This window comes from Cyrtonyx montezumae, unplaced genomic scaffold, assembly GCF_038088225.1.
Source record: "Cyrtonyx montezumae isolate F1298 unplaced genomic scaffold, pur_monq_1.0 scaffold_1, whole genome shotgun sequence".
Lineage (NCBI taxonomy): Eukaryota > Metazoa > Chordata > Aves > Galliformes > Odontophoridae > Cyrtonyx > Cyrtonyx montezumae.
Window position 1 is genome coordinate 16,067,600 of NW_027071825.1, and position 14,181 is coordinate 16,081,780.

Sequence of the window (14,181 nt, forward strand, 5' to 3'; positions counted from 1 at the left end):
GGACTGTTTTTATCTAGCGCACAGATTGAGGGGTTTTGAAGAAGGTAATGACAGAAATATGACAGTTCTTCCAGTCCCATGCACTATCCAATAAACCACAGCTTAGATTTTGTTTGTAGCTCAAGATGAGGATAAGCAAACACGTATAGTGTTGTTTGGTTAATAACATGCTGTTGGCAGAGCAGCTTTGTATTTTATACTGGTTTTCTCTAATCACCCTTTAGATGGAAGACATTTCTTTTGTTGTTGTTTTTTATTATTTTTGTGGGCTTTTTACATCAGTGGAGTACTCTGAAATCCTCCCAAGATCTGCTCTCTTTGAACAGTTGTTTCTCTGTTGACAAATAGCTGTTTAGCAAGCATTCACTTTGTAAAATGTAGCTGTTTTTGTCTCATTTTTGACACTTTGACTTCTCATTAATGTATTTTCCGAGACTATATTTGAAATGCAAATATATTAAGAAAGCTGAGAAACTGAAATGTTTATGTAGACTCTAGTCATTAGTCTTATACAAAGAGATGGGTAAATGAATTTGGCTTGCTGCTTTGCTGCACCTGTTCTTAACATTTTCCATGAACCTTCACTACTTAAGTAATATTTAAAGCATCTCTGTTTTACAGCTCTGGAGCACCTGATCTTTGCTTCAGCTGTGATTCACCTGATCTTTATGTGACACTACAGGCACTTATTTACATTTTCTCCAACAGTTAGTGTAACTCTGAGAAGAGACTGCCTTCTTGGGAGCTATAATAGACGTTTCTTAGAAAGGTGCTTATACACATGACTAACTTGAAACACTTGGATAAGCCTATTAAAATCAGTAGGACTACTTATGTATTTTAAGGTAGGCACCTGCTTAAGTACCTCAGTAATTCAGAATCTGTAAGAGCAGCAGAGAGCAAGTGAATTCCAGACCTGGAAATCTAGGAGAAATGCCAGACTCCATGAGACTGGAGACAGCGCAAACAGTGGCACCAGTTAGAACCATTAGCTGGGTAGGAATGGAATTCAGCTGTGCTTTAGAAAAGCTGATAGATGTTAGGGTTGTTGAGTCTTACTGTTTGGGAGTTTGTGGGGTATTTTGCTGCGGATCTGAAGTGGCTGTCTGGTGCAGCAAAACATGTCTTTCAGCTTCCTGGAGTGCAGGTGCTGTGGAGTCCACGTGGCATAAATACTGTGTGCATAATATAGGATGAGAAGGCAGCATAAGGTTTTTCTGTAGTGCAGGTGCATGCTATGGGCAATTGAGTAATAGAACTGCTGCATCAGGTTTTTCAGTAGCTAAACCAACAATGAAGACTTATATCCTGTGAGATCCTTGACTTTCCAGTTACAGTTGGCTAGCTTAGCTATAAATAACACTACATGGGAAAAGACTAAATAGAATAACACAGTAAATTCTGTTGGGGGACATCAGAAGATGTAGTGTGTGCTGCCAGAACCTTTCCTCACTTAGCAGTGGGAAGTGTGTGTTGTATTTTCATGTTAACAGGAACTGATAAACAAGCTCTCAGTATTTTCTGGGCAGTGGTTCTTTATTTCTGATAAGGAAACTGCTAAATTGGACTTCCCAGGAATTTTCATCCCTGGAAGCAGCCTGCTGCTCCAAGCATCAGCAAAAACTTGCAGCAGTTGTTGCCAAATAGAAGCATCTAAAACTAGTCTTAAAGGCCCAGAGTGCAGCTGGTGGTGCTGTGCATGCTCTGACTTTGTCGCTGCATTGCTGTGCTGACTGACTTAGTGGCACAGCACTGGGCTGCCGAGTTGAGGAGTGAAAGTGCTCTGAATACAACTGGAAGCACGGCTGTTTGCGTTGTTAGCAAAACTTCTTTAAGTATTTGCAGTAGATCAGCACTTGTACTGATCGGAGATTTCATATTTGATGATTCATCTGGAGGGTTCTCAGTTCTTTAGGTTCTTCATTGACTTCTTAGCATCACCACAAAGAGTGCATACTACACCAGAAAGATTGATTTTTGGCAGACGTTGCTATGGTTATTTTCCTTTTATTGGAGGAAAAACATTCTGTTGACTAACTGTCTTTTGTGGCTTTGTTGAGAAAGTTTAGCTTGCATGAACAGTTACATGAGAGGGAGGTGATGAAGAAAAAGATGCTTCTGAAAACAAAGTATCTTGGATATCTTTAAAGTTTATCTGTGCTACTAGGAGTGACCTTTGACAGATGACATTGCATTTTACAATACGTTACGATAGCATTGTTCTGTTGACAGCACTGTTATGTACTGGGCCGCATTAGGCCCAGCAGATACAGTGTCAGTCAGATGAATTCTGTGAGGTTAAAAAGCATGTTTACCTTAGCTAAACAGTAAAATGATAATGGTGAATTCACAGGTGGATGTGCTTGATTTCTGTGCAGCAGAGTGCAGTGCTGTGCATAGTCTGGTGTGTAAGGCTGGTCAGAAAGGGCAAAACCATTGCTGCTGGTACTGCAGTTGTTTATTTTAGTAAGCTATTGAAAAGCAAAAGGAAGTAGTATGCAATACAGATTATTGTCAGTCCTCATGACAAAGCTAAAGAAGCAAAACCTGAGATATGCCTCTTTGGTTAAAGAAATACTCAGGTGGATTGCATGGCGGAAAACATTCTGCTACCAAATGGCATAATATCTCTGCTCTGAAATGGGATGGTAGGAGACCTCATTGTGCAGTGCTGACCTAACATTTGCCCAGGTTCCTAAGGAATGACTATAGGCTGAGGTTAATGATGGGGGCAGGCTCTGGCTGTGCATGCTGCAGGAAAATGGCAGTCTAGAATCCCTGGGGGAAGCAATGGAGATGAAAACCCCCTTGAATTCAGACCAAGGAAGGGATATAACACACAGCTTATTTTAATGTACTAAAATCCATTCATAGATTTATTCTTTTTTATATAGCATATTATCATATGCTATATATAGCAAATATTTATTCTCAGAGCATCTAGGATGGATCATTTTCTTGTGCTAATAGAAGCTAAATAATTCAGGTTTTTCTTAAGCTGACCATATAATAACAATTACACGCCCATGTAGCATTTTTTGATCCTTTCAAAGCACTTGAAGATAATTTTGCAAAACTGCTATGGGGTGGATTCATATTTTCATAACTTACAGGCAAGTGGATTTAGGTTCTGAAGGCTTGTAAAGCTTGGCTAAACATGATGGTGAAAACCAAATATTTACTGTTTCTACTTCTAGCTATTACTGAGTATGCACTCTTTTATTGTACAGAAATGAAACAGAATTAATAGTACCACTCTGTAGGTAGTTTAATGCCTGTGGTATTCTTGAACTTGAAGATGACACATTCAATACTGACATTAGAATGCTGTTCCAGAAGTAAAAGACACTTCTGTGTTTCCCTTTCTTTATTTCATACAGTTATAAAAACTGCTCACCTCCAGAGCTCATTTTATTCTGTGATCTTGAAGGTTAATGAAGTAAACGCTTGGTAAACTTTTAAAACAAACAATAACTACAACAACAAACAAACCCAAAAAACAAGTGATATACCTTGTGACCTTTCACTAGGAATGAATGTTCCAGTGCCATTATGCCCTGACTAGACTTCAAAGTGAAGTGGAATAAATTGGATTGCACAGGGAAAGGTCTGATCACTAAGTTGTCTGAGCTACCCCTACCTTTTGTGAAAAGCCATCATTTCAATATCAAATGAATTCTGCTATTAGTGGAAGTGGAGGCAGTTTTATTTAGGCTGAGTAAATGCATTTGTCAGCGTTCCTCAATACAGTAATAACATTGGAGTACTTACTGCCTTACATGTCTGCATTATTTGTACTGGTTTTGTAAAGGCTTTCTTTATCTGCCTGTATTTTGCACAAAGATTAAGAAGTATAATGACTAGAAAGGGTTGACCTGGTTCTAATTAGTAATAGTGATTTGCAATAGTAGGTAAAATTTGTTTTGTTTAAATGAGATGTTATGCATTCTTGATATTGTTATGCACTCTCTCACTTCTTACACAGAAAATGTGAAGTATTTCGTAATTATGAATTTATTTCAAATTTGAATGAAGAGTATTATAAATTAAGATTTAATTTGCTTATGAAGCATTTGATTATTCAAATCTTGAGTATTGGCAGCTCTGCTTTGAATCTAATTAAATCCAAGCTTTTGTAAGATTTTTTTTTCAAAATTCTATTTCAATTAAAATTTTGTCTCTCTGGTTTTGTCAGAGAGGATGGAAATAAGTAGCACTTATAATTTCATTGAAGAAAAACTTAGAAAAATTGTAAAGTTCATTTTTTTTGTTTGTATTTTGTGATTTCTATTAATGTGGCAACATAATCTCAATCCCAGGTACTGCACAGACTACTTCAGAAGGACAAGTGGAATACAGAGCTTTTTCTGGAATTTGCTACATGGCGTGGTATCATTTTGTTGGCCTTATTTGGACTAGTGAATTCATTCTTGCCTGTCAGCAAATGACAATTGCTGGAGCGGTGGTTACTTGTTACTTCAACAGGTAAGTACTGAATTGCCCCCTTGGTGTTTTGGGAATTTACCAGCATTTGCTTTCAGTCTCTTCCAGACAGGGTAGTCTCAGATAGATTGCAGTTTTTACCAGTATCTTGGAATCCGCTCTAATATAAAATAGTATTGATTGTTGCAGGATTTTGAGTAAGATTTTATAGTGTGTGTGCTATTAACATGACTCACTTCTACCTCTAAAGTTATTGGGCCAAACTGAGCCTTGATACAAACCATGAGGAAACTGCGGTTTATAAGACATGAGGCTGCGTTTGACCTCTTTCCAGGAGACTGCATCATCTGCAAATGGAGAAGTAATACATAGCTCTGCAGCCATCTAATGTATTCATAGGCTGTTTGACTTCTTCCTAAGTGTTTGTCCCTGTTCTGGTTTTCATTTGTTCTGACTGCATAAAAGCCTGGTCTGCTAGCTGGTCTTACTCTGTGCACATATTTCCAGTTAACTGTTAATGCTTTTACAGCACTGTTATGAATTTAGAGATGTGTAAACAAACTTCATCAATCTGTATACTAACCTGAAAGGTAAAAGTGGAGACAGTAAGGAAAAATCCCCACTTACTGGGATTCATACCTGTTTTTACACATATGATTCTCTAAACTGAAATTAGTCTAGTTTCATGCACTCGTGCAGTGCTTCCCTGTCACTGGGGGAGAACCTTAAATCTCACAATACACTGCTGGGCCTTTTTCACAATTGAGTCATATCTGGAAAACATTTTTCTTTGTAATTAATTATGAGCTTTCTTATCCTCATTGCTCCTCCTCTACTCCCGGCAATGAGAATTTCAGGTCTCTGAAAAGCTCTGGCATTACAACGAATGTCTTTTTTGTGTGTGTGTGTGTGTGTGTGGTAGAGAAAAATTATGATAATCTTGATTTGTTGGAAAATTGCCTCAAGGAAGGCGACCTGAGGGTGGAGGGAGAGGGCCTAGGGAGCCTGGAGCTCCAGCTGCTGCCACCTGGCCAGCAGGGAAGCTGGGAAGGGAGCCTTTGGCTCCTCCAGAACCCAGGTGGCACATTTCTGTTGGTGCTCTTGAATGTGTTCCTGGTCATTTCAGTTTCTGAGAAAGGCCTCCTGCTGAAAGGTTTAGCAGTGGTCTCTTTCCCTCCACCCAGCAGAGAGGGCAGCGCACAGGTCCTGCTTGCAGGAGTACTTGGGCTACACCAGCAAAGCTGGAAGATGTGGTAACAGCCAGCAGTCACTGCTTTGAATGTTATTTTGTCATCGCATTCAGTAATACATGAGTAAGCAGCATTTAACACATGGGTCAGGAGTGCTTCTGTGCAGGGATTCTCTGTGCAGCCAACAGCCAGGCCACTAAACTGGAGGTAGTAAGAGTGCAGACCAAACCTAACATGGCCTTTTTCAGAAGGCTGGGTTCTGCTGAGTGACAGTATTATTTTTCATGCTATGAAAGGACCAGAAAAGGGAGGAACTCACCTTTTCTTTTCTTGTAAGCAGGTTTATGTTCGTCAGGCTTTAGTACTTGATTCAGCTTTGGCAGCTGAATACTGAGGCAGTAAGTGTTTGTTTAAATTGTTTGCTTGAGAAAGCAGAGGAAAAAAGTATTGCTGCCTCTTACTGGATTGTGTGCTGCAGTGTGTATTTGTACGATACACTGTCTGAATCCCCAGGGTAAAGACACTGTCCATATCTTCATGCAGAGAGGGGAAGAAGCAGTCGGAATTGTGATGACTTCTGCTGCTCTGCTAGGGTCTTCTGCTTTCCAGCTATTTCCTACTGATGCAGAAGTTGGCTGTGGAGTATACCCAATTGTGCTGAAATCATTTTTGTACAGCTACTTCAGAGCCCTCTTCTTATTTGCCAGGTAACACGTACTGAGTTGAGAGACTTGTGCTTGGAAAAGGAAATGCTGTTTTTCTGTGGTGCTAATCCCTCTTCCTGGTCTGTAGGCTGTCAGTGCAGATCTACAGAGACACAGAGCAGGGAGAGAATGGTGAGAGGATGGTGAGCTACGAGAGCAGTCGCAGCATCGAGGGCAGGGGTTATCGCAAGCTGTTCCAGCAATTCTGAGCTTGTCTGCTATGTGTTTTTAATGTGTTCCCTGGGGCAGCATCATAAAGGCATGTCACAAGAGTTTGTTGATGATACCTCACAGTGAGGCTTTCTTCTTGGGTTGTAAGTTCTCTGAGGAAATGGCACGGCCTTTCCCTGCGGAAATCTCCTTGCACAGTGTGCACAGCAGTGTGCCATGCAGCCAGCAGCTGCAGCAGAGCTGCGGGCAGGGAGAGCAGGGTTGTTTTAGTTTTACAAGTAATGTATGTTTGACCTGTACGACTACCAAAAATGGATTTTGCCTTGTTTTGTTTTAGATGAAGCATGAATTTTTGAAAGAATTCATTAATTCAGTAAAATAAAGAAGATTTATTTAGTTACTAGTTACTTTTTATGACTTGTGAGAAGGGCTCAATCTAAAAAAAAATTTTTGTTAGTGTTGCTGTCTTATATGAGGGTTTATTTTCACCTTGGTGTGTTTAGAGGGTTATGAATGTGTTTGCTTTTTTGATGAGATTTTTCCTCTCCTTGGGATTAAAGGAAGGTGGTTTGGTAACTTGACCCATGTCCCAGTGATCATGGTCCTGTCCGTGTTTGAACTTATTCAGTAACTAATGCATGTGTATGTCACTACACAGTGCTGACACTAAGAGAGTGAATAAGTCCAAAGAAGGGCAACAAGGCTTGTGCAGGGCTCACAGAATATGCTCTATGAGGAGCAACTGAAGGAGCTGGGGCTGTTTAATCTGGGAAAGAGGAGGCTGAGGGGATATCTTATTGCTCTCTTCAAATACCTGAAAGGTAATTGCAGTGAGAGCAGGGTTGGTCTCTTCTCACTGGTGACAGAACAAGGGAAAACAGCCTCAAGTTGTGCCAGGGGAGGTTCAGGTTGGGTATAAGGAAAAACTTTACAGAAAGGGTTGTTAAGCCTTTCTAATAGGCTCCCCAGGGAGTTGGTTGAGTCACATCCCTGAATGTGTTTAAAAACCATCTGGATGCGGTACTTAGGGACATGATTTAGCACTGGTTGTTAGAGTTAGGGTAGTATGGTTATGCTGAGGTTGGACTTGATTATCTTGAAGGTCTTTTCCAACCTGAGCAATTCTATGATTTCATGATTCTAAGCCTTTGCAGGATTGGAGTTTTCAAACTGACTCTAACGTGATCAGTGCCACAGACTTCCAGTAGATTCAGTAAAAAGGTGAAATACATCTCCCACTAAGTCCAGCTTTATGGATGTGCACTGAAGTATTTGAGACACTGAGAACTAGGACCAATTTTTTGGAAGGTTCCTCTCTCCTTTGAATTTGAAATAGTAGTGTTCTGAGTAAATGCCTTGGGATCTAGATAAAATAGGAATACCAAAGAGGAAAATCAAGCTAATCAGCCTTGTAACCAGTTCTGTGAGGCAGATTCCTTTTTCCCCCCATACCTTGCATGCATTTGAGGGCACTGTGTCTATACTCTGAAGTCTACAAGCCCAGAATTCACTGAACAGTACAAACTGTCCACAAAAACTTATGTACGTCTGATACATGTTTGTGCTAAAGTCATTTCAGATTGCTGATGTATAATGTAAAAAGCTGGATGAAACTTCACCCTTGAGGTTCTTTGGTGTAGGTGGATGACTGAGCCAGACTTGAGCTAGATTAGAGTCACAGACATCGCCTGATGTTGCGTTTAGCTAGCACTTTCCTTTTGCTTGCTTCTCTAAGCATAGCTACAAGGAAGAAGTTCTGTCTCTATTCTGTTTGGAAGCAAAGAAAGAAACTTTGTCAGATGCTGTTCTTGTGAGAATTCCTTTGCTAAGAAAAGAAGGTGTGGAAGAGCTTCCAAGTGTGTATAAATTTATCAAAACTAAACTTCAAATTCTGAGATTCTGCTCTTTAATCATATCTGTTAAAATACCAAAACCCATTTTTTCATTTTTCTTGGTAGCAAGTAAATTATTAACATGTGAGTAAACTTTGTCCTTTTTGTATTTCTCTACCTCAGTTAACTTTTAACATGCAGAAATCTAATATTTTATGTTTTGAGATCTGACTGAGGCTGTTATAGGTAAGATGATGTAAAAGGGAAAAGGAAACACTGTTACTATATGGACAGAAAAAGTCCTGTGTTTTGGGATGTGTGTGATTCCTATGTGGAAACCTGACCGCTTTTTAAATTTAAATAAATAAATAAATAAATGTATTAAATAATAATGTAATTTAATTAATAATAATGTAATTAATTAATAATAAATAAATAATGTATTAAATAAATGTAAACTCATATATATATGTGAAGTACAGAATTCCTCAAGCAGCTCCCCTAATGATGAGACAAAAAAAAAAAAAAGCAGCAACAGCTCTACTGGATTTTCCAATTTAAAGTACTGTGGTATATTCACATACTCACATAGAGCCTTTGGGCTCTGAAGTAGTCAGTGTTCTGAATGAGCTGCAGTGATACCTTCAGGATTCTTGCAGGACTGCGATACCTATCTTCAAGGAGCGTCTGTGAGGATTTAATAAAAATGTGTTTGTAGACTTTAGCTTCAGCAAGTCACCCTCTTTTATTGTTAGTTTCTCCTACAATCTCTTAATTTTTCAAGGTAACAAGCTTTGAAGGAATTGCTTATGAGCACAGGATTTGTGCTGTCTGCTTGGAACCACTGGTTCTGCTGCCTGAGGAAATGTTTCAGGGTTGGGCCTGTTGTGTACAGTTGCCTTTCAGTAAGGAAATTTATCACTATTAATCCACGCTTTTCTTGAACCTTCTGACGTGTATTTTTAGCTATTTAGCTAGTGTTAATTGGACTGTGTTTTTTTTTTCCTGTTGTTGTTTTTGTTTGTCTGTTGTTTTTTTTTTTACAGAAAAATTTTTACATTTGAAGAGGGGTGGGAGAATGGTTTTAAGTTCATTTTCTATTCTTCCTTTCAATCCTTGAGAGCCGTTCCACACTGTTCTGTGACTGACATAAAGCAGAACCTTATAAAGGAAGCAGGAAAATAAAACTTGTATTTGGAATTCATAAGCTAATTGTAGGAGGTTATTATTTTGTCTTTCCATTTCAAATATGAGAGACACATCATTTCCCAAAAATGATAGAGGTTAGATTGCAGTGGAATGACAAGGTTTTTCTGCCAAATCATAATTTTAAACATACAACATGAAATTTCTTGTGTGTTCCGTTTTAAAACAAAAGCTATTCAGTGGAAAGAAAAGAAAGGTATTTGTTATGTGAACAAAGTTTAAAACTGAATTTAGTCAAATTGCAGCAGTGAAAGCAAACAGGAGATCTCAGTTTTGCATGAGAGACGTTGTCATATTTACTTTTTGGTTTTAATTTTACCACTAAAGCAGAAATAGCAGATTCATTCCTTCAGACTAAAATCTTGCAGAAACAAAAGTCTAATCAAAGATTTTGGAGGATAACAGAAGTGTAAGAAAGTGAAGAGAGGTATTGGAGGATGTGTTCCCAGATATTTGCTTCTGATATTTTCCATAGTAGGTTTTTCTAGAGATTTTTCCATTACTGAGTATGTCAAGATATTCATTGCTAAAGAGTTAAAGTAATCCAGTAAAAGTTTTAAACTTGGCTGCTTTCCTTTAGAGTGAGGTTAAAGTTCATATAAAGTCAGAAGGAAAACTGGAGTTGTTTTAAGCATGAAAGGGTGTACCAACTTAGGTCTTTTCCAAATACTGAAATGATACCATGCGTATCTCCTTAAATAGCAGTTTCCAAAACAATTTCGAACTATTTATTTTTTTTTCCTTTCCAGAAACAAAAATAACCCACCACGTCATCCAGTCCTCTCCTCCATTTCAGTTCTTCTTTGCTATCATCTAGGAACTGTTGTAAAAGGCTCGTTTTTAATCACCATACTGAGAATACCAAGGATTGTTCTCTTTTACCTTTATAATATCCTAAAGCAAAAGGTAAGTCTATTTCTGTAACACACAGAAGTAGTTGTTAAAAGGTGAAGTTCAGGAAAAAAATGTGAAGAATATACTTGAATTTTATATTTTACCCATTTTCTTCACGAAGAAAGCCTTTTTCAGGTATTTCCCTTTTTTCTCTCCCAACTCAGGTATTTTTAAGAGACAAAAATACCTGTGTTTAAAAAAAAAAAAGGGTATTTGTTTTTTGTACATAAATGTTTTTACGATACATAAATGAAAAATCCAGATTTGATAGAAGGCTATTTAAAAATTCTGCATCATAAAATTTTTAAAATGTAAAGGTAAGTAAGAATGACATTGTGTGGTATAAAATACCTTTTATAGAAAAGATTCCATCTGCCTTGTGATGTATTTATAGAATAAAATCTGTGAAGCAAGAACTGTTCTGGGGATTTGTATAGGTTCCAAATTGCATCTCTTACAGCATACAAAAATTTATTTTCGTTGTTGTGATCGTTGCTCACATTCCTGTCTTTCATGCATTTCTGCATCCCTTACCTTATGCTGAAAACGCACCAGTGCAGTTAGTTCTGTCACTTAGGCAAAGAGAAAGGGCTCTTACAACTGCACAGGTCTGATGTCAGAGGAAGATCTAGACAAAGATTTTAAAGATATGTGTTAGAATTAATTGATTTTCCTCTAGAATACATGTCTTGGCCCTGAAGTATATTATGGATAGCTTTGACAGGATATTTAACATCAGGCATCTGGTGCCTCTGAGATGTGTGTAGGCATACTTTCAGAATGCATAGATAAAAGCCCTTTTGTAATAAGATGCAAGGCTTTCCATCACTAATGTATAAAACCTGGTGATCTAAGTGAATTAAGAATTTTGTTTATAGATGGTGAGTTGAGTTGTACTAGAGAGAAGACAGCACTTGTTTGCATCTAGAGGAAGCAGAAGAAGCAGATTTACTGGGTACAAGTGTTTATAAACCAAATACATATAGAAGAAATTTGTTGCAAAGAAAAATTATTGTTATCAGTAGCTATGTGCTCTAAGCTCCTTTTGGCCCAGCTACCAAGAGTCTGGGTAAGATATGTCATGACCGATAACTGTTCCTGAAGTGGCTAGCTCACGTCCCTGTTCCACAGCAGAATTCACCACAAGCTAACATGGCTCCTTCTCATGGCAGCAGGGATACCCTGTGGCTGCTTTCCTTATCAGCTCTCTGCGTAGAGGGCAGGAGAGGTAGTACTAAAGGGTAGAGAACAGATGCTGTGTTCTCCTGGAGCTTCCAGATTTTGTCACCTTTGCAATAGAAGCTCCTATTTTCTGAGAAGTCAGGGGTCTGCAAGCTTTGCAGGTAAATTTACACAGCAGTCTTCAAGCCAAATAGCAAAAAAGTACTTTGCTCTATTTCTAATAAGCAGTACTTAGTGAGACTAATACAGCAGTGGTAAAATCATCTCTTTGGCAAAGCATAGCAGGATTAATGTATGTACAGTCACCATTTTAAAGGAATTATCCTATGAATATTTTCAAGAAGTCTGTGGAGAAAGTTGGGGGTTCATGGTTTTATCACGGTAGCTGTGGGACATGAGGACTTTATACCATAACTGGAAGATCTCTGCTTTCCAAAACAGAAGTATATTCTGGTCTCTGAAAAATTAATGTTAAAAAACTCAAAAGTCACTGAACTGAATTTCCTTTTGCTGAGGAAAAACAGCCGTTTAAAACTGGAAGACTACCAGGGCTACCAAGATGTCCCTTTTGTCTCAGTTCTGAGCTCTTGATGGAGGTGTGGGGGCTTGAACAGACGCTGAGCTTTTCTCTTGTGTTCTTGGCAGATATTAATGTAGATCAGTGATCTGCTAGGAAATATAAATCCTGTCCTGAAATGTAATGTATACTCAGTTCAACACACACATAAATCCTACCTACTTTATTACATTTGTCCCTTAGTCTGTTGGTCATTTCAAATCTGTGAAGGTTTTTTGATAAATTACAAAAAAAGTTTTAAACAACCAAATGAAAGGAAAATAAACTGTCTCTCTAATCACTGTCAAGTACTGTAAGGGTTACTGATTCACCTGCCTGCTTTTTTCCCTGTGTGCAGCTGTTAGCTCACCGAGCTGCTTACAACACTTATTTTCTTTCCTGAAGAGCAGTCTTCCATGCACAGGAAGGAAAAAAAAACAACCAACCAAAGAACAACAAAAAAACTTAGACTCAGCTCATCAGTCATTAATACTGTAGGGTCTGAATTGAAAACAATTCCTATAATCTGAAAGGAAGTATCTGCTGCGTAAGTGAATACTCTGTTGGAAGAGTCAGTCACCTGCAAAGAATGCCTTTCTAAAATGGCAGTTTTATTTGAGTCTAATTCTGTGGCCAGTAACCAGACATTTCATTTTATTGCAGGAAAGTGCATGTGCAAAGTGCCTGTTGAAGTGCTGTTTCTGCTGCTTGTGGTGCCAGGAAAGTTGCTTAAGATACTTTAACCAGGTACGCTCTGTCATCTCTCTGTCACTCAGCCATCCACATGCCTGTTCTATGAACTGTGTGCATGCTGGCTTCATTCAGCATGACGAAGGCAACATGCAGTGTATGCAAGCCAAAGCTATGTGCTGGCCAGCTAAACAAACCAACAGAATCCTCAAGTGTTGGTAGAGGTTGTTTGTCAGCACCCTAATGCTTTGTGACATGCAAGGTTGCTGAGTGTGGTGTTTAGAAAACTTGTTAATGCAGCTTAGGATGACCCCTGACAGGGCTACCTTCTATTTTTGAAGGTAAGAATGTTAACATATTGCTGAGTTGTTCCAGGGAGACTACTCAAATGTTCAGGTGGAAGGAAGCAATGAAGAAGTAAGAAGCCCACCTGGAGATGTGTCCTTAAACTGGATACAGAATTTTTCACCTGAAATCCTTATAGAAGAAAATTGAACTCTTAGCTGACTTCCATTATTGATATGCCTGGGAATACAATCTATGATGAAAAAACAGATGATATAATATTGTCTGTGTTTTAAAGGCATCCCTGGTTTGTTAGCAGTTTAGTTTCGATAGGATTTTCATTGGAAATTGATGATTTCTAACACGCAGCAGTTTTTCAGATGCTTGATTCCTACTCCTTCCTTCCTGATCCTTTTCTCCAAATGTATAAATATTTTTATAATCTCTGTATATGTCATTGTAAATAGCTTATTTTCTTCTTTATCAGTCCCCTTTTATTATCTCTGGTGGCTGCGGTATTATTAATGTGACAAGGAATCAGATGTCCATGCTGATTCTTAACTCCCTATCTGCTGCTTGCTTTGTTCTCATTGCTGAGAACAAAAGTGCAGTAAACAAGATGATGCTGATAAAGAGCCTGACTTCTCATTCTAAAGTAGGTGCATAAATAAAGCTTACTCTTGGACAACTATGAAGAGAACATTTTTCACTTAGTTCAACCTAGATTAAATATTTGTGCAGTAAAATCTCTGCTTCCAGCTGATGAATTTTCCAGACTTAATTTCTCAGTTAGATCTTATGGTCACTGGGCTGGTGAGGAATCTTGGAGTTCATTTTGACTCCAGGCTTTCCATTTATAGTCACCCTTTCCCCTTGGCTTCCTGCCTTTCAAAGAGATAGCCAGCATCCTAGCATTTACTTTCGCCAGCTGTAGTATGCAGTGTGTTTGTTACAAGAAGTAATTACTGTAACATACTTTCTTTTGTTTCAGAAAGCTGCATTGCAGCTCTTGTTCCCTTAAAAGATTT

The 14,181-nt window shown here is 38.5% G+C and overlaps 1 protein-coding gene across 1 annotated transcript in view; it reads left to right on the forward strand.

Annotated features, from left to right (window-relative positions):
- SLC44A3 (solute carrier family 44 member 3) overlaps window positions 1-14,181 on the forward strand; it is a 37,727-nt gene that overhangs the window by 11,846 nt on the left and 11,700 nt on the right. The window contains exons 10-12 of the mRNA XM_065741933.1: window positions 4,320-4,485; window positions 10,296-10,452; window positions 12,842-12,925. Of these exons, the coding sequence (XP_065598005.1) occupies window positions 4,320-4,485; window positions 10,296-10,452; window positions 12,842-12,925 (407 nt within the window). The remainder of the gene's footprint in view (window positions 1-4,319; window positions 4,486-10,295; window positions 10,453-12,841; window positions 12,926-14,181) is intronic.